An 18,692-nucleotide genomic window follows, 5' to 3' on the forward strand; every position below is an offset into this window, starting at 1 on the left:
TATTCATAATGTTGGGCCTTTATAAGCTTCATTGATCTATATATTATGATTCATTGAGATAATTATTAATATTTTTTATTGGGAAGCCTATTTATTTACAAAATTAAATTTACCAAAATAAACAAGTTAAGTTAGTTGGCACTTTTTTTATTTTTATTAAAAGATAATAATTTTTATTTACAAAGAAAGGAGATTACGAAGCAAACCTATCTGTAGCAAATTTATCACAAAAACTCCCTTACTTTATCAAGTTGGTTACTTCAGCAAGCCTTTATGAATCAAACTGCCATGACTAACTTACCAAGTGTCGTTGGGCACACATGGATTATTAAATTAGAAATCCAACGACATAAACTTGTAGCTTTGATGGAAAAACTCAGATTCAAAAAGAAAAAAAATAATCCAAACTTTCATGGACGTGTTATAGTAAAACACGGTCCTATTTTTAGAGTACTTAAGGAATCTTGTCTGTAGGGAAAAGTTTGACGGATACAAGAAGTAGAGATCTGATGGATTGACTTTGGCATCACTCTAAAGTTAAGCTTGACCAACTGTTGGTCCAACTTAACTTCAAGACCATCTGTCTTTAATGTATATTTTTCTCAATTTCTCATCACCTAATCAACAACCCATATACGTGCTTTTATCATTATTTTCTTTCTATATAAACGACCTTCAAAGCTTTCATGTTTCTGTACCCAAACATTCAGTTGTTCAGCAATCTTGTCTCTCATCATCTTCACCAGACAGACTGAGAGATAAAGAGAGATGGATGCACCTTCTTCATTACAAGTTTCTATTAGAGCTTTGATCTTTTTATTGGGTGCTTTGTGGCTCTTCCCTGGGTTCATTGATGCAGGAATAACAAGACACTACAAATTTGATGTACGTGTTGCATGCATGGCCTATATATATATATATATTTTATTCATGTTTTTATAAATTAATGAATAATGGGTGTTTTCATTTCTCTCTGTTATTTTTTTTTTTTGCAGATTAAGCTGAAGAACTTCACTCGTTTGTGTAGTACTAAAAGCATCGTGACCGTAAATGGTCAGTTTCCGGGGCCTCAGATTGTGGCAAGGGAAGGAGACCAGGTGATTGTTAAGGTGGTTAACCATGTTCAGAACAATATCTCTATCCATTGGTATGGAACTCTCATCTTATTCCCCCATCATTTTAAATTAGTCTTGTTGCTAAAATTTTAGCTAGTTAATATTTATAGATGAAAAAATTACATTTTTCGTTTTGATTTTTTGGTTTTTTGGTCTTGATACGGTAAACTTGAGTTGAATCCATGGCCTAGCTCAAAGTTGCATTGCAATACGCAGGGGTGAAGTCAGGATTTTCTTTTAGTGGGAGCAAACTACTTAGGCTTTTGGTTAGAAGTTGAAGAAAATGACATTTGAGAGAAGGGTAAATTGAGCATTTAATTAGTTGAAACTATAGCGGTATCTCAAAGTTCTGTGTAGGGGTGGGTGTGGGGGTGGGGATTGCCCCCACTGACTCCTTATATGGGTCTAGAGACTAATGAGAAAACACATGATCCCAACTATTAAAACATAAAATCCAATGGTAATGGGATTTATCCTTGGGATAATTAAATCTCAACATCATATGTATTATAGATCCTGATCATTTGATATGTAATAGAAAAGGGTCACGTCGAATTTACCCCTTTTTTCACATAGTGAAGTAGCACGCATATTGGGGTGCTGTAAGTAAAAGTTGGTGTGGCAATAGATGGTCTAATTTTTTTTTTTTTTTTTTTCTCCTCTTCTTGTTAAATGGTGAACAATGTAATTACAGGCATGGAATTCGACAACTTCGGAGTGGATGGGCAGATGGACCAGCCTATGTGACTCAATGCCCCTTACAGTCTGGCCAGACCTACATCTACAACTTCACTATTGTGGGTCAGAGAGGGACTCTATGGTGGCATGCCCACATTTCATGGTTGAGATCAACGGTTCATGGACCCATCATCATCCTCCCTAAGCTCGGTGTTCCTTATCCATTCACTAAACCATACAAAGAAATCCCAATAATCTTTGGTAAGTAACAATTATCAAGATCTAACTGATTGAATTATGCCACTTTTTTCTCTTATATATCTACATTTAAGTAACATTTATATGTATGTAATTCCAAAATCCAGGAGAGTGGTTTAAGGCAGATCCTGAGGCAATTATCAGCCAGGCTTTGCAGACAGGAGGAGGCCCAAACGTCTCAGATGCCTACACCATTAATGGACTTCCTGGGCCATTGTACAACTGCTCAGCAAAAGGTAACATTGCAAATGAGGGTGGCTTTTTTTATCTATTTTATAAAAAGGAAAAAGGCCACTAGTAGAGCTATCAATATTGGGCCTGTAAAGGGTTGAAACCCCATTCCTATGCCTCATGTCTTGCCCCTTAGATCTCTATCTCAAATAATCTCCTTTTATTGCATTTATTGAGATATGATTTGAGGTTTTGGAGTTGGGTTTCAACACTCCTCCCTGGGTGTACAAGATTTGCACTCGATGGATAAATCTTAGATATCATATTTAAATTTATTGTTTGATGTGTTGTAAAAAATGTTGGTGTGGCAATGTCAGATTTTCATTGCTATTCCTTGTTCTGACATATGGGGTGGCCTCCCTCACAGATACGTTCAAGCTGAAGGTGAAGCCCGGAAAGATATATCTCCTACGATTGATCAATGCTGCACTCAATGACGAGCTTTTCTTCAGCATTGCAAACCACACATTGACTGTAGTCGATGCTGACGCTGTCTACATTAAACCTTTTGAAACAAATACACTTCTCATCACTCCAGGACAAACCACCAATGTCCTTCTCAAAACAAAACCTCACTTCCCCAATGCGACATTCCTTATGTTAGCAAGACCATATGCCACTGGCCTTGGCACATTCGACAATTCCACCACTGCTGCCATCCTCGAATATGAACCACCCACTCATTCCTCTTTCAACAATTCAGTTAAGAAACTCAAACTCTTCAAACCACACCTTCCTGCTCTTAACGATACTTCATTCGCCACGAATTTCACAAAGAAGTTCCGTAGCTTGGCCACTACCCAATTCCCCGCTAATGTCCCACAAACTGTCGATAAAAGATTCTTCTTCACAGTGGGATTGGGCACAAACCCTTGTCCTACAAACCAAACATGCCAAGGGCCCAATGGAACTATGTTCTCAGCTTCTATAAACAATGTCTCCTTTGCTATGCCAACCATAGCCCTCATGCAATCTTATTTCTTGGGAAAACCTTTGGGTGTCTACACAACTGATTTCCCTACCAACCCAATTATTCCTTTCAACTACACAGGAATACCTCCCAATAACACTATGGTGAGTAATGGAACAAAAGTGGTGGTATTGCCCTTCAACACAAGTGTTGAGCTAGTGATGCAGGACACAAGCATACTTGGTGCCGAGAGCCACCCACTTCACCTTCATGGCTTCAACTTCTTTGTAGTCGGGCAAGGATTTGGAAACTATAACCGAAATACGGATCGTGCAAATTTCAATCTTGTCGACCCTGTTGAGAGGAACACAATTGGTGTGCCATCCGGTGGATGGGTTGCCATTCGATTCCTTGCAGACAACCCAGGTGTGTACTATATCAATTCAACTATTATATCATGCTTGGTAACCAAGTTTGGATTTTTCAATTGTTTGATGGGTTACGGCTATTTGGATAAAATGTTTGGAGAGTTTTCCAAACTAATGGTCATTTAAAAGAAAAAAATTCATGAATTTTGTTGATCAACCGATTAATCGTAATTTGTTATTGCAGACACCGTTCGGTCAATTTTTTTTTTTTTTTGAATTATTGATATTCTTATAACAATTGCATGTCCTTTCTTTAAAAGGCAATACAATTACTGGTAGGTATATAGCTAAGTTAGGTTCCTTGTGATAATGTATATGAGATTTACTCTATCATTGTAATAATAATGCATCTCATAACATATCTTATGGATTTAGATGAGCATCAATTAAGATTAATTCCTTGGATTACGTTAGATTAATTAATAATATTTCTATCAAAATTTCAAAACTCGACTCAAATGTCCACCAAGTAGGGTCAAGCCAACAACTTGTGAATCAGATCAGATGAGTTAAATAAAAAATGTTTTAATTTTTTTTTAGTATAATCTAGTTTCTGACCTAACCCGGTGCATATTTTAGCTGTCTCAATCAAATTTCAGAGTAAACTCAATGATTTGTCAAGTTAATTCGATTAGTTAGTTTCATCAAATTTTGGGGCCAAGTCACCTTGAAATACTATGCTTTCTATATTAGTGATCCATGTTGAATTTATAACAATGTAGGACTAATGTAAAAAGTTTTAAATTATGACAATATATATAATTGTGCTAATTATACTGTTTTGATGATGATAGGTGTGTGGTTTATGCATTGCCACCTGGAAATCCACACAAGCTGGGGCTTGAAAATGGCTTGGGTCGTCTTGGATGGGGAGCTCCCCAATCAGAAGCTGCCACCTCCGCCATCTGATCTACCCAAGTGTTGACTTCCAGATTCGACTAGTTTAATAGGAGACTATCTTGCGTGATTTTTTTAACTTATTATTTTCCTTTAGTATGTTTTGTTTCATTTCTTAATTTCCTTTCCCCTGCCAAAAAAAAAAAAAGGAGTAGCAAAGAAGCATTTTAACCAATTGATGATTGTTTTGTTTGGTTGACCTTTTTATTCCAACCCTTCCATTGAGGATGAAGACGGTACTGGAGAATGTTTTGTAATATTGAGAATTCAGTATTTATGGGAGGTCTCAATAATAATATGATATCACTTCCATTAAACTTTATTTATGACGTTTTTAAAAATTGGTTTTGAATATTGGTAGGGAACTATAACCTTAAACTTTATTTAAGGTGGGAAAAAGACAAATTAAAGCTATAAAATCAAATAGTCTGTCTACTATAAAGTAAAGGAAAAATGACAACTCTTGAACCTACTGTAACTGGAAGGGTTATTTTCCCGACTGGAGTAGTCAAAGCTGCATTGAACCCGAAGACAGTAGATTTAGTCAATTCAAGACTTTCTGACATGCCCATCTTCTTTACTGCCCTTAAGAAGAGGATGTCCACTTTACTTCCTACGTCAACCAATATTCTCTTAAGGTCTACATTCCTGACTGGTAGTGCTTTTACTAAGGTATCTTGATGTAGTGCAGTTATACCTTGGAGGTCATCTTTAGTGAATATTATTGCTTGTTCTCCCTAGGCAAATCCTAATCTTCGTGCTTCACCTATTGTAGACACCCCATTTTTGCATCTGCCTAATTCGACAATTCGTCACCTGGTTACCGTGAGTTCCTAATGATGATCGCAAAGAATTCGAAGGCTTGTGAGTACTGTCCCTGATTCCCTCAATTTTCACTTTTTTCATCCCCCCTACTCGTTATGACTCGGCCTAGAAATTCACGCACGCTTAGGATCGCCACACGGTACACCTGATTTAGCAAGTACGTACGTTTAGGTTCGCTACACAGTTCAAAAATCTAGAGACCTTGCCACGCTAGGAAAATACGACTTTGAAACATAGAAATAATCACGTTGGGACTGATAGAAATCTCTCGAAAGAATTCATAAAAATCTACAAAAATCAACAAAATGATGAAAATACTCTTCATGAATTTCGGACCGCCGAAAGACCTCAAAAGTACCTCCATTGCACTCAGAACATGATTTCGAGTCTAACGGGACCTAAACCGACGAAAATAGAGAAATTTAGAAAGAAATCATAAAAATGATCGAAATGCCCCTTAACCTTCAAATTCAACGTAGAAACCTCGGTCTTTAGGAAAACGCAATAAAAACCAAAACCCAATCCAATCCAACAATTGAAAAATAAAACTTAAATTAAAAATTAAGAAAAGAAATCAAACAATTAAAAACAAAATTCAAATTAAAAATTAACCAATTAAAATTAAAATTAAACAATCAAAATTAAAATTAAAAAAACAAACAATGAAAATAAAATCGAAATCTAATCAACAAAATTAAAATTCAAAATCGAGCCCAATCAAAAATTTTAAAAAATCGATCAACCAATGGAACCAAATTTAAAATTCAAAATCCAATCCAATCCAATCAAAATCAATCGATCAAAATGAAACCTAATCAATTAACCCAACGAAAATGAAATTGACTAATCATACAATCGATCAAATCAATAAATCAAATTTTCAAATTAAAATTGATCAACCAAAATAAGAATTTCAATTAATCGACTCATTCAAAATTCATATTAAAAATTAAACTTAAAATAAAATTATATAATCAACTAAAATGAAAAATCAAATTAAAACTTAAATCAAAACGTCAAAGAAACCCAATTAGAATCAAAATTAGATTTACCGATCGCCATTCGTTAATGGGGGACTATTAACGAGCTATGAGTAGCGGGGGATCAACCCACTTCCATTCTCTTAAAAGAAAGAAAATGAGAAAACGTGTGAAAAAAATAAAAAAGAAAGAGGAAACAAAATAAACCAAAATAGAAACAGTGTGTTTCTATTTAATGGGAGACAACGCTCTCCTTGGAGGGGGACTGAAACGTATCTTCTTCTTCATAGGACGTCTGTGATCTTCTTCTTCTCTTCGTTTTTGGCTGAGTACTCTCTCATCTACGACTTCTCCTTCTTCCTTCACGCCTTCTTCTCTAACGCCAAGGAGGTCCCTCTCTTCTCTCCCTCACTCTCAGACTTTCTTCTTCCACAACAAAGTTACTGCAACAGCCCCAAATACCTCCTCTCCTCTTCGTTTTTCTGCCATTAGAACCACCCACATACTTCCATTTTTTCTCCACCATTGAAACCAGCTTAAAAAGTCACGGTTTAGCCTCCCATCAATTTGTTTAACTAATGGTTTCAGTCTTCTTTTTAACATCCCTACAGCTGCCTAACTCTCCTCCACTGCTGTAGCAGCACGTCTCCTCCTCTTTAGACTTTCACTCACAAGTGTCTCTCTCTAAGGGAAAATAGGCTGAACGGTTGGAGTTCTTCTCCCACGTCTTTTCCTCCAATGGCCCCACTACAACACAGTGACCTCACCCACGTTTCAAAGAAACAGCAGCTGCACTCCATTTTTTCTCTGTGCACTTCGTCTTTCTTTCACGTCCCTCACCTCCATTACAGCTCCTACAACACCTCTCTTCATGTTCTCCCCTCTACAGCATTCCACAGCCTCTCTCTCTCTCTGTTAAACCAAAAACGCCCCAACCAGCACCTTCAACGCCCTCTCATATTCACTTTTTCAGCCCTTTTCTCTAAAAACCTCTCTTTCATCACCTTCAATAGCCTTCATGTGATTAATGTACCCTTTGACTTGATAAATATGCATGTCGATTAATTATTTTGAAAAGATTGGAAATTATGCTTGCATGCACGTTTGGTTACTTTGAAAATTGATTGAGTGTGGATTTCTTCTCCAAATTTGTAAATTTCGTAGGCATTGGTATTTGTTGATCTTTGGTTTGATGAGCATGGTAATGTGAAATTCTTCATTGTTATTTTTGTTAATTTTCGTTCATCTTGGAAAATCATTTGTATGTAAATTTCTAATTTAGAAAGTCCACATCTTAGCAATTCTCAATTTGGAAAAATCGGCACCTTCATATTAGAAAGTTCATGTTTATAGATTTGAGGATTTCTAATTCAAAATTTCATACCTTCGGAAATCTTCTATTTTGGGAGAATTCCATTTTCTTAAAAAACTGCTAATTTGGAGTTTATCATACATTCTTCCAATTCTAATTTAGAAAATTTTATGTTCCTAATTTAAAAATATTAAGTCTCAATTTGATAGGTTTCTATTTGTAATCTTTCTATTTAGGACATTCTCATGATTTTCTATTTTGGACAAATTTGAGGAATACTTGCAGGTGGAGTTTCTTAATTGATTTCAGGTCATGGAGCTGATTAGGGCTTTTTCAAACCCTTCCATATTTTGTGGAATTCAAAGAAGAATCATGTGATAATTGGGATAATTTTTAGCCATGAGATTTGGTTGGAAAATCCAACATGAATTGATGATGATGATTGGACTGTGACCTGTACTCTTCGTATGTTGACCATAGGATGATTTTGGATCGTAATAGAGATCGATCATCTTGATCGGGCGGGTTCGGTGCCTAACACCTTCCAATACCCGTAATCTGACCCCTTACCCATATCTTCGATCCGTGGACCGATCCATATCCATTTGGAGTTATTTATGGTTCCTAGACCTAAACTAAGTGGCGACTCCCATTTTTCAAAAGTCCCCCATTTATAAATCGGACCCTTACCCACAATTTAGTAAAAAAGGGTTGAGACGATTTCAATGACGACTCCACTGGGGATTTTAGGGTCAAACTTGACCCAATCCAAGACTATCCTTAGGATGACCTTTTGCTCGAGTTAACCCAGTTGACTTAATGAGACTCTCAGATTAGGTTAGATTTTGTTCTTTTTTTCATTGGGTTGTGATTGTATGTAATCAATTATTGTATTCATTGTGATTGGTTTGATGATGGGATGTATGTGGCTTATATGATTGGATATTCGTAAAAATGCCCTGGGCACACTTTGTCCCTTTGCACATACTCACAAGCATGCATATGTATGTTTGCATCACGACATGTCCTTATAAACCCCCGTAGCTGGATCCAAGCTAACCTGGTCCTTCGGAACATAGGGGATAACAGTGAACGCTATAACTTCAGTACAGTACCTTCGGGTATATCAAAGTGGAGCACCACGTATTGTTTGACCAAGTAAAATTAGGATAGTATATCAGTGTTCCGGGCTGAAGTGACCTAAGCTTTGTCCTAACCTAGCCTCAATCATATAGTGAGCTTAGAACCTTGAACTTAAGTGCGGTCCCACTAGGCCACGACTCGAATCGATCAATAGTGCTCCCGGGTTGTTTTACTTAATTTAACCAAAAGGTAAGAGGGTGGACCGGTCCACACCGTTCAAATTGAACCCGCAATACCGGTCCAACCCAATAAATATAATTGATGAGACATACCGATCAATGTCAACTTAAACCAATTAGCCCAATTGGTAAACGGATTTTATGGATCAAGACGTGGACCGGTTGGACTAATTAGTTTAAAAATAATACATAAAATGATTCAAGTAGTATATTCAGATCCATTGGGTCGAACCGGCCCAAACTCAAATGGGTACATAGACCCAATCGCTCTTTATTGGCCAATTTAATTCAATGGATTGAATATTTGACAACCAACAAGATCGAGATTAGTAAAAAATCATATTAAGGGATGTATCGATTAGTACAATTTAGATTTTACTTTTGAAGGTCATACAATCCTTAATTATGATTCAAAATTTTTCTAAGATTCTTGATCAATCAGCAAATCATTTTCATGTAATCCCTTGTTCAGAATGTTTCATTGGTTAGAGAGTTTGAATCTAAGGGGTTAATCTAATAAATGCTATCAAGAGGGACCTTTAGTTCTAATTGTTAAAACCTACCCTCGGGTCTTCAACGAATAATCTACTATTGATGGGGTTTTAGGATATCATTGCTCCTAAGCTTAAACGTCCACTACCTAGTTGGAGTCGAGAGTCAAGTCGTTTGGAACGAACATCTGCACCAAGTGAACCATCAAAAATGGCTTCTGAATCTGAACTCACAAAAATTCGTAAGATCTTGACCGTTTTTGTAATGGATATAAACAACATCAAAAGCAAGGTAGAAGTACTAGAGCAGATCTCTGAGTCAATAAGAAATCCCCTTGATGATCAAAGGGGCAAAGGATCAGAAGGAAGCACTACTAGAAATGTAGAAGATGTCTACGAGCTTGATGGAAATGAGGAACACTTAAATGAAAATCCGGTGCTGGCTAATAGAATGACTCAGTTGGAAATAACTTTGAAAAGTATAAAAGGGATTGATGAAATCACAGCAGGCATCGAGGCCTTAAATCAAATCCCTAAAATTCGTTTGCCAGAAAAGTTCGTAATGCCAGAAATGAAAAAATTCAATGGGGTAGGTTGTGCAAGAACACACCTCAAAGTATATGTCACTAACATGCGTACTATGGGCTTAAGTGAAGAGCATATGACATTATTATTCTAACGTATCCTATCAGGATCAGCTTTACGATGGCTGATGTCTCAAGATTCGTCTGCAATCGGGACATGGGAGAATATGTCAAAGCTTTTTTGGCACCAGTACAAGTATAGTACCGAGATTGAAACTTCTCGAAGGGATTTAGAGTCAACTAAGCAAAAGAACGGAGAAACATTTACTGACTTTATCAGTCATTGGAGATCTAAGGCTGCACAAATGTGGGATAGACCATCAGAAAAAGAACAAGTGGCGATTATATTGAAAAATCTTTCACAAGGGTATGCTCAGCATTTAGTCGCCCAATACCTCCCCACATTAAAGTCCCTGTTACAAGCCGGTAGTCAAATCAAGGATGCCTTCGCTTCCGGGGTTCTTTCCAATCCTTCAGACAATAAACTCAAAAAGTCCTTCCCCAATTTCAAGACTAGTATTAATCATGCCTATGTAGCCAATACATCTGCTACACCCATCCATTCTACTATCTCACCTATTAACCAGGCTAATTCTAGTCAACCTTGACCGCGCAGGAAATTTACTAATCTTGGGATGTCATTGAGTGTGGTCTTTTAGAAATTATTAAGTAAATGGCTTATTATACCTCTTCAACCTCGACCTCTACCAAGTCCACTCCTTGCTTCTCACAATCCCAACTCATTTTGTGAGTTTCACCAAAATCCTGGTCATCTTACTAATCAGTGTGTTGCCCTTCGTCATACTGTTCAAAACCTTATCAATACCAAAAAAGTTACCGTCCCTACCCCTTTGCAGTCAAATGTTACCACCAATCCTTTACCCACGTTCCAACCTCCTCAGACCTTGAATATGGTGTCTAATACCCATCTCCCAGTTGATCCAGTTCTCCTCATCCACCAAATCAATCCTAAATCACCTAGCCCTCCCCTTATTGGAATGATAGTTCCTAAGGAAGTTCTTACTACTGGTTGCAAGCCATTCAACTTAACTTCAGATGAAATCTATTGCTTGTCCCCCCCTCATCATGACAACTCTACTTTGATCACGTATGCTTCAACACAGATGGACTTGGAAGAATCTAATTTCTTAAGAGAAGAAAATCCTTACTTATCGACCAAGAATATGAATACTTCTCCCTCTATTGCAATGAATATGAACATATGACTTGGGAAGAAGGAAATCTCAAAATATCTGAACTCGATACGACCTTGGCCAAGGGAGAAGAATCAAGTCTGAATAAGAAAATGTCAGAAAATGACAAAGAATCTGAAGAAGAAGATCAAGACTGGCAAATTACCACAGAATCTCTCAACATTGCTCAGTTGTTCCTTGAAGATTATCATGCTTCAGTCCTACCGGTTGAAAGTGATGTCTTGAGTCCTCAGTCTGTAATCAAACCCGTTGTGGGTACTTGTCTTTAATTTTTCATGAGTCATGTGATTTAGTTTGAGTCTTTTTTTTATTATTTCGTAATGTCTTATTCTTGTTAGATCTAGTCTAGCCTTTTATTTCTGTTGAGTCAAGTCAGTTTATCGAGTCTGCAATGGTGTCTGTCGTCCCATCTGAATTTAATTGAGCAAAAGGAATTTCTGAATACTTCGAGCACATTAACGACTTAACTAATAATCTTGCTTTAGGAAAGGATCTTCTAACAAGGAATCCCCTCCCGAATCAATTGGATTATTTAAACAAGGAGACAAAGGTCAGGTTCAACCTCTAATCGAGGAAGCAAAGGTCATTGACCTCGAAAAAAATAATTCTCAAAAAAATTCAGATCGAAACTGACTTATCCCTAGAGGAACACGATGAGATGATGAATTTATTTAGAAAACTCAAAAGACTTGTTCACGTGGTCCTATGAGGATATGTTGGGTAAGCTTGGGTGTTGATCAACAAGAAATGGGTACCTGTCCTACGAACTAGAGTGGAATCACATAATCAGAGGATGAGTCACATCATTGTTGAATTTCTCAAAAATGGAAAGGAATCCAAAGTGGAGCACTGTTAAGGTAACTAATAAGAATCTCAAAATTTCTATGACAAATGTATTAGACACATTGAGATTGACCAGAGAAATCATAGTTCACGCCTTCAACATGTCATACTTCGACTCAATTTTCTATACGGACTACTTCAGGGTTCTATGTAATATGACATGAAAGGAAGTTTGAAATGGAAAGTTCGTTTATTAAAATGCGAATAAAATACCCATCGTTAGAAGTGAATTTGATTTATCACCATGAATCATTTGTATTTTGATACGAAAGAGAAAATGCGGGACATGCAAGTTGAAGATTGAGCCTTTAAAGAAAATCAAGCTGTTGCCTTCAACCGAATAAAAAAAATTACAAATCCAACAAGGAAGGTCATCTCGTCACCAAGACAAGATTATTTGAAAAAGCTGTTAGACTTCAAAGATCATCACGATGCCAAAATGCTAGAATCAATCAACCTTGACCAAATCAAGCGGTACTGCATTTAAGGAGGCCATCTTTGGCTGAAATAATTTTCCTATTACCCAGTTAAATATTTTTCTTCTTAGCCTTTTATAGCCTTTTTCAAAAAAAAGAAAAAATATTGCCTTTTTCTTTCTCAGCCCGACCACCCAACCTAGGGGAGGGAATGTATTCGAACTACGTTTTGGTCTGATCCCAAAATTTTGGGGTATGTAGGCAACCTGAGAAGTTACTTCAGGCCCGACCACATCAAAATAAAAAAATAGATTCCCCCACAAAGAAAAATCCAAAAAGAAAAAAAATCAAAAAAGGATATTGTCAAGATGAGGAAGAAAATTAAAAAAAATAAATTCAAAGAAAAAAATTAAAAGAAATGCCACATAAGGGGCATTTGGGTTTTGAGCCTCAAAATTCCTTTTTTTTATGCCCAGTCCTAAGCTTACCTATGAAAGTCCTCCTAAGTACCGTGCGAAAAGGTTAAGAAAGGAAACAAAGCGTGATCAGATAGTAACTCTAGAAGTTCAAAAAGGAAGAAAAGGGAAAATAAAGCCTACTAAGTTGAAAACCCGAAAGGGCGACTTAGGCAAAAATCAAGGCAAGCTCACAAGGTTGAAAATCTGAAAGGACGGTTTTTCCAACAATTAGAGCAAAAAAGAAATGTATAGAAGAAAAAAGGTAAGCTCGCTAGATTGAAAACCTGAAAAGGCGATCTAGGCAAAAATCAGAGCAATCAAGGAAACATCTCAGTCAAGTTGAGAATCTAAAAGGCGGTCCGAGCCAAAACATTGAAAGTCCAAAGGGTCAAGCTGCATCAATTTTGGGGTGAACAATTAATGATCGTACAATCAATAGATAGTTTGAACCAAATGTAGACTCAATGGATACAAGTGTCTTGTCTACGATTGATCTGAAGAGTTTCACGTCCCTAAGTGAACCGATGGGGAGAAAGAATAGATTCTGTGATGAATTTCAAAAAGAAATATTTTGTTCCAATTTCTTCGAGCCTGACTCAAAATCTTCAATATAAAAAGTCAAAATTTAAAGTTAAACTTTATTGCGCTTGCGGTAATCAAAGATTTCAAACTTTCATAACAGGGACACTTCCCTTTTCTAAAGAATTCACTTTCCCCCCTTACACAAGGGGCATTTTTCTCAAATGTGTTCGATTATCCCAAATGCAACATTCCTTACCAAACTAGGGGCATTGTGTTCTGGAGCCTAATCAAATTCGATCCCAAAGGATAAGGTTAATCTTGAATTGAAAAGTACCCTCTTGATAGTAATTCTTGAAAACCCTCGAGGTTCAAAGAAAATTAAAATGGTGATCGGACCTTCACAAAATCCAACTTTTTCAAAAAGTGTTGTTAATCTCCTAATTGTTTCGCCCAGACAATAGTTCGTTACTCTTTCACCCCGAGTATGTAGAGTAGAACTCCAAGAAAAGGTTCATTACTCTTCTACCCCTAGTAGGTAGAGTAGGACTCCAAACAACAGTTCATCACTCTTCCACCTCGAGTAGGTAGAGTAGAACTCCCAGATTACTCTTTCACCCTGAGTAGGTAAAGTAGTACTCTCAGATCATAGTTCATTAATCTTTCACCCCGAGTAGGTAGAGTAGTACTCCCAGATCATAGTTCATTACTATTTCACCTCGAGTAGGTAGAGTAGAACTCCCAGACAACAGTTCATTACTCTTTCACCCCGAGTAGGTAGAGTAGAACTCTCAGACAACAGTTTATTACTCTTTCACCTCGAGTAAGTAGAGTAGAACTCCCATACAATAGTTCATTACTCGTTCACCCCGAGTAGGTAGAGTAGGACTCCAGACAATAGTTCATTACTCTTTCGCCTTGAGTAAGTAGAGTATGACTCCCAGACAAATCATTCAGAACTCTTCCACCCTGAGTAGGTAGAGTAGAATTCTCAGAAAATCGTTCATTACTCTTCCACCCCGAGTAGGTAGAGTAGAACTCCTAGAAAAGGTTCATTACTCTTCCACTCCGAGTAGGTAGAGTAGAACTCCCAGATTACTCTTTCACCCCAAGTAGGTAGAGTAGTACTCCCAGATAACAGTTCATTACTCTTTCATCCTGAGTAGGTAGAGTAGAACTCCCAGACAACAGTTCATTACTCTTTCATCCCGAGTAGGTAGAGTAGAACTCTCAGACAACAGTTCATTACTCTTTCACCCCGAGTAGGTAGAGTAGGACTCCCATACAACAGTTCATTACTTTTTCACCCCGAGTAGGGAGAGTAGGACTCCAGACAATAGTTCATTACTCTTCCGCCCTGAGTAGGTAGAGTATGACTCCCAGACAAATCATTCAGTACTCTTCTACCCCGAGTAGGTAGAGTAGAACTCTTAGAAAATCGTTCATTACTCTTCCACCCCGAGTAGGTAGAGTAGAACTCCCAGAAAAATAGTTCATTACTCTTTCACCCAGGGTAAGTAGAGTAAGACATTCAACTTTTGCTCAGATTATGCTCAAATTATGCGTAGACCTTATACTCAGTTATGCTCAGTGTATGCTCATATTTTACTCAATTTTACTCAATTTTTAATTCATAATTTCCTCAGGTTTTGCTCAGATTTTAGTACGTAGTTTTCCATCAATAAGTTTGTTATCCTCTCATCATGAATGCGTTGAACGGAGATGCGCCTTTTCAAAATCATCACTATACAATCGCGCACACACACACACTTGCAATGCATTTGCATCAGTCAAGGAGAATTTTCCAAAATTCAAGGATTTGACATTTTTAGTCCAAGGAGAGCTTACCTTCAAGGATCTGGACATGTCGAAAAATTATCGAATCAGGGTACAAAATGAACTGTCACTGGCTTTGGCATTTGGATGTCGCACTATCTATCACAATAGATTGGCCATCTAGTTTGCTTCCACCCTTTGCCAAAGAGGGACATCTGTAGACACCCCATTTTTACATCTGCCTAATTCGACAATTCGTCACCTGGTTACCATGAATTTCTAATGATGATCGCAAAGAATTCGAAGGCTTGTGAGTACTATCCCTGATTCCCTCAGTTTTCACTTTTTTCATCCCCCTTACTCGTTACGACTCGGCCTAGAAATTCATGCACGCTTAGGATCGCCACACGGTACACCTGATTTAGCAAGTACGTACACTTAGGTTCGCTACACAGTTCAAAAATCTAGAGACCTCGCCACGCTAGGAAAATACGACTTTGAAACATAGAAATAATCACGTTGGGACTGAAAGAAATCTCACGAAAGAATTCATAAAAATCTACAAAAACCAACAAAATGACGAAAATACTCTTCATAAATTTCGAACTCCCAAAAGACCTCAAAAGTACCTCCATTGCACTCAGAACATGATTTCGAGTCTAACGGGACCCAAACCGACGAAAATAGAGAAATTTAGAATAAATCATAAAAATGACCGAAATGCCCCTTAACCTTCAAATTCAACGTAGAAACCTCGGTTTTTAGGAAAACGCAATAAAAACCAAAATCCAATCCAATCCAACAATTGAAAAATAAAACTTAAATTAAAAATTAAGAAAAAAAATCAAACAATTAAAAACAAAATTCAAATTAAAAATTATGCAATTAAAATTAAAATTAAACAATCAAAATTAAAATTAAAAAAACAAACAATGAAAATAAAATCGAAATCTAATCAACAAAATTAAATTTCAAAATCGAACCCAATAAAAAGTTTTAAAAAGTTGATCAACCAATGGAACCGAATTTAAAATTCAAAATCCAATCCAATCCAATCAAAATCAATCGATCAAATGAAACCTAATCAATTAACCCAACGAAAATGAAATTGACTAATCAAACAATCGATCAAATCAATAAATCAACTTTTCAAATTAAAATTGATCAACCAAAATAAAAATTTCAATTAATTGACTCATTCAAAATTCATATTAAAAATTAAACTTAAAATAAAATTATATAATCAACTAAAATGAAAAATCAAATTAAAACTTAAATCAAAACGTCAAAGAAACCCAATTAGAATCAAAATTAGATTTACCGATCACCATTCGTTAATGGGGGACTATTAACGAGCTACGAGTAGCGGGGGATCAGCCCACTTCCATTATCTTAAAAGAAAGAAAATGAGAAAACGTGTGAAAAAAATAAAAAGAAAGAGGAAACAAAATAAACCAAAATAGAAACAGTGTGTTTCTATTTAATGGGAGACAACGCTCTCCTTGGAGGGGGGCTGAAGCGTATCTTCTTCTCCATAGGACGTTTGTGATCTTCTTCTTCTCTTCGTTTTTGGCTGAGCTCTCTCTCATCTACGACTTCTCCTTCTTCCTTCACGCCTTCTTCTCTAACGCCAAGGAGGTCCCTCTATTCTCTCCCTCACTCTCAGACTTTCTTCTTCCATAACAAAGTTGCTGCAACAGCCCCAAATACCTCCTCTCCTCTTCATTTTTCTGCCATTAGAACCACCCACATACTTCCATTTTTTCTCCACCATTGAAACCAACATAAAAACTCACGGTTTAGCCTCCCATCAATTTGTTTAACTAATGGTTTCAGTCTTCTTTTTAACGTCCCCACAGCTGTCCAACTCTCCTCCACTGCTGTAGCAACACGTCTCCTCCTCTTTAGATTTTCACTCACAAGCGTCTCTCTCTAAGGGAAAATAGGCTGAACGGCTGGAGTTCTTCTCCCACGTCTTCTCCTACAATGGCCCCACTACAGCACAGTGACCTCACCCACGTTTCATAGAAACAGCAGCTGCACTCCATTTTTTCTCTGCACACTTCATCTTTCTCTCACGTCCCTCACCTCCATTACAGCCCCTACAACACCTCTCTTCATGTTCTCCCCTCTACAGCATTCCACAACCTCTCTTTCTCTCTATTAAACCAAAAACGCCCCAGCCAGCACCTTCAACGCCCTCTCATATTCACTTTTTCAGCCCTTTTCTCTAACAACCTCTCTTTCATCACCTTCAATAGCCTTCTTTGGAAAACGTGGCTGCTGCAGCCATCTGTCCAGCCACCCCTCGATCAACCTTCGCCTCACGTGTTAGCACATCACCAACATCCCCATTGCACCTTGCTGCCAAGCTTCTTCACATCCCTGTGATACACACATTGCTGTCAATTTTGTTACTCTCACATCACATTTTGCCCAGTCACTTCGATTCACCGTTACAGCACTCATAAGAGGGCCTCTCTCTCTCTGCCTTCTTCCTTTGCGTCCCCGCAACAACGAGCACTCACAAGCTTTGAGTCTTCCCTGAAGGAATCAACTCGTCATCTTTCTCTATTAGGTAAGTTTATTTTTGTTCATTTTTATTTTCATTCTTGTTTTTTTTTTATGGCATAGTTTATCGTATGTTAATAGGATTAGAAAAACATTTTTAGGTTTTTTTATATTCTTATTTGTTTACTTTTTAATAGGGTTAGGAGAATGTTTTTGTTTTTTTTATGTTTCTATTTATTTTTTTGCATATTGATAAGGTTGGTAGAATATTTTTTTATGCCTTTGTTTTATATGTTTTTCATATTTTACATGTTTGTTTCACGTGGGTGTCATTTTCTATTTTGTTCTTTTGCATATTGATAGGATAGGATAATTTTCTTAGGCATTTTTCTGGGTTTTATTTGTTATTGCATATTGATAGGATTAGGGCGATATTGTTACATTTTATTTTTATTTTATTTTTGCATGTTAGTATTAGGAGATTGTTACTGTTAAAGTGCTATGATCATTGTGCCCGAGTTTGATTTGTATGACTCATGATGATATTCAATTTTCTTGTAATGGGGATAGAAAATATATTTTTGAGATGAGTTGGTGGTGAGTCTAGAATTATTTCATGTGATTAATGTACCCTTTGACTTGATAAATATGCATGTCGATTAATTATTTTGAAAAGATTGGAAATTATGCTTGCATGCACGTTTGGTTACTTTGAAAATTGATTGAGTGTGGATTTTTTCTCCAAATTTGTAAAGTTCGTAGGCATTGGTATTTGTTGATCTTCGGTTTGATGAGCATGGTAATGTGGAATTCTTCATTGTTATTTTTGTTAATTTTCGTTTATCTTGGAAAACCATTTGTATGTAAATTTCTAATTTAGAAAGTCCACATCTTAGCAATTCTCAATTTGGAAGATTCGGCACG

General features: G+C 36.9%; 1 protein-coding gene across 1 annotated transcript; it reads left to right on the forward strand.

Annotated features, from left to right (window-relative positions):
- The first annotated feature begins 768 nt into the window (after window positions 1-768).
- On the forward strand, window positions 769-4,776 carry LOC147384537 (laccase-17-like). The gene is made up of 6 exons (XM_086424951.1): window positions 769-885; window positions 996-1,147; window positions 1,810-2,054; window positions 2,159-2,287; window positions 2,650-3,618; window positions 4,415-4,776. Exons 1-6 carry the CDS (start codon window positions 769-771, stop codon window positions 4,543-4,545), a joined length of 1,743 nt encoding a protein of 580 aa, XP_086281077.1. The 3' UTR covers window positions 4,546-4,776.
- Window positions 4,777-18,692: the final 13,916 nt, after the last annotated feature.

This window comes from Akebia trifoliata, chromosome 15 (genome assembly GCF_017979445.1).
Source record: "Akebia trifoliata isolate Shusen 1 chromosome 15, ASM1797944v1, whole genome shotgun sequence".
In the NCBI taxonomy this organism is placed as follows: Eukaryota; Viridiplantae; Streptophyta; class Magnoliopsida; order Ranunculales; family Lardizabalaceae; genus Akebia; species Akebia trifoliata.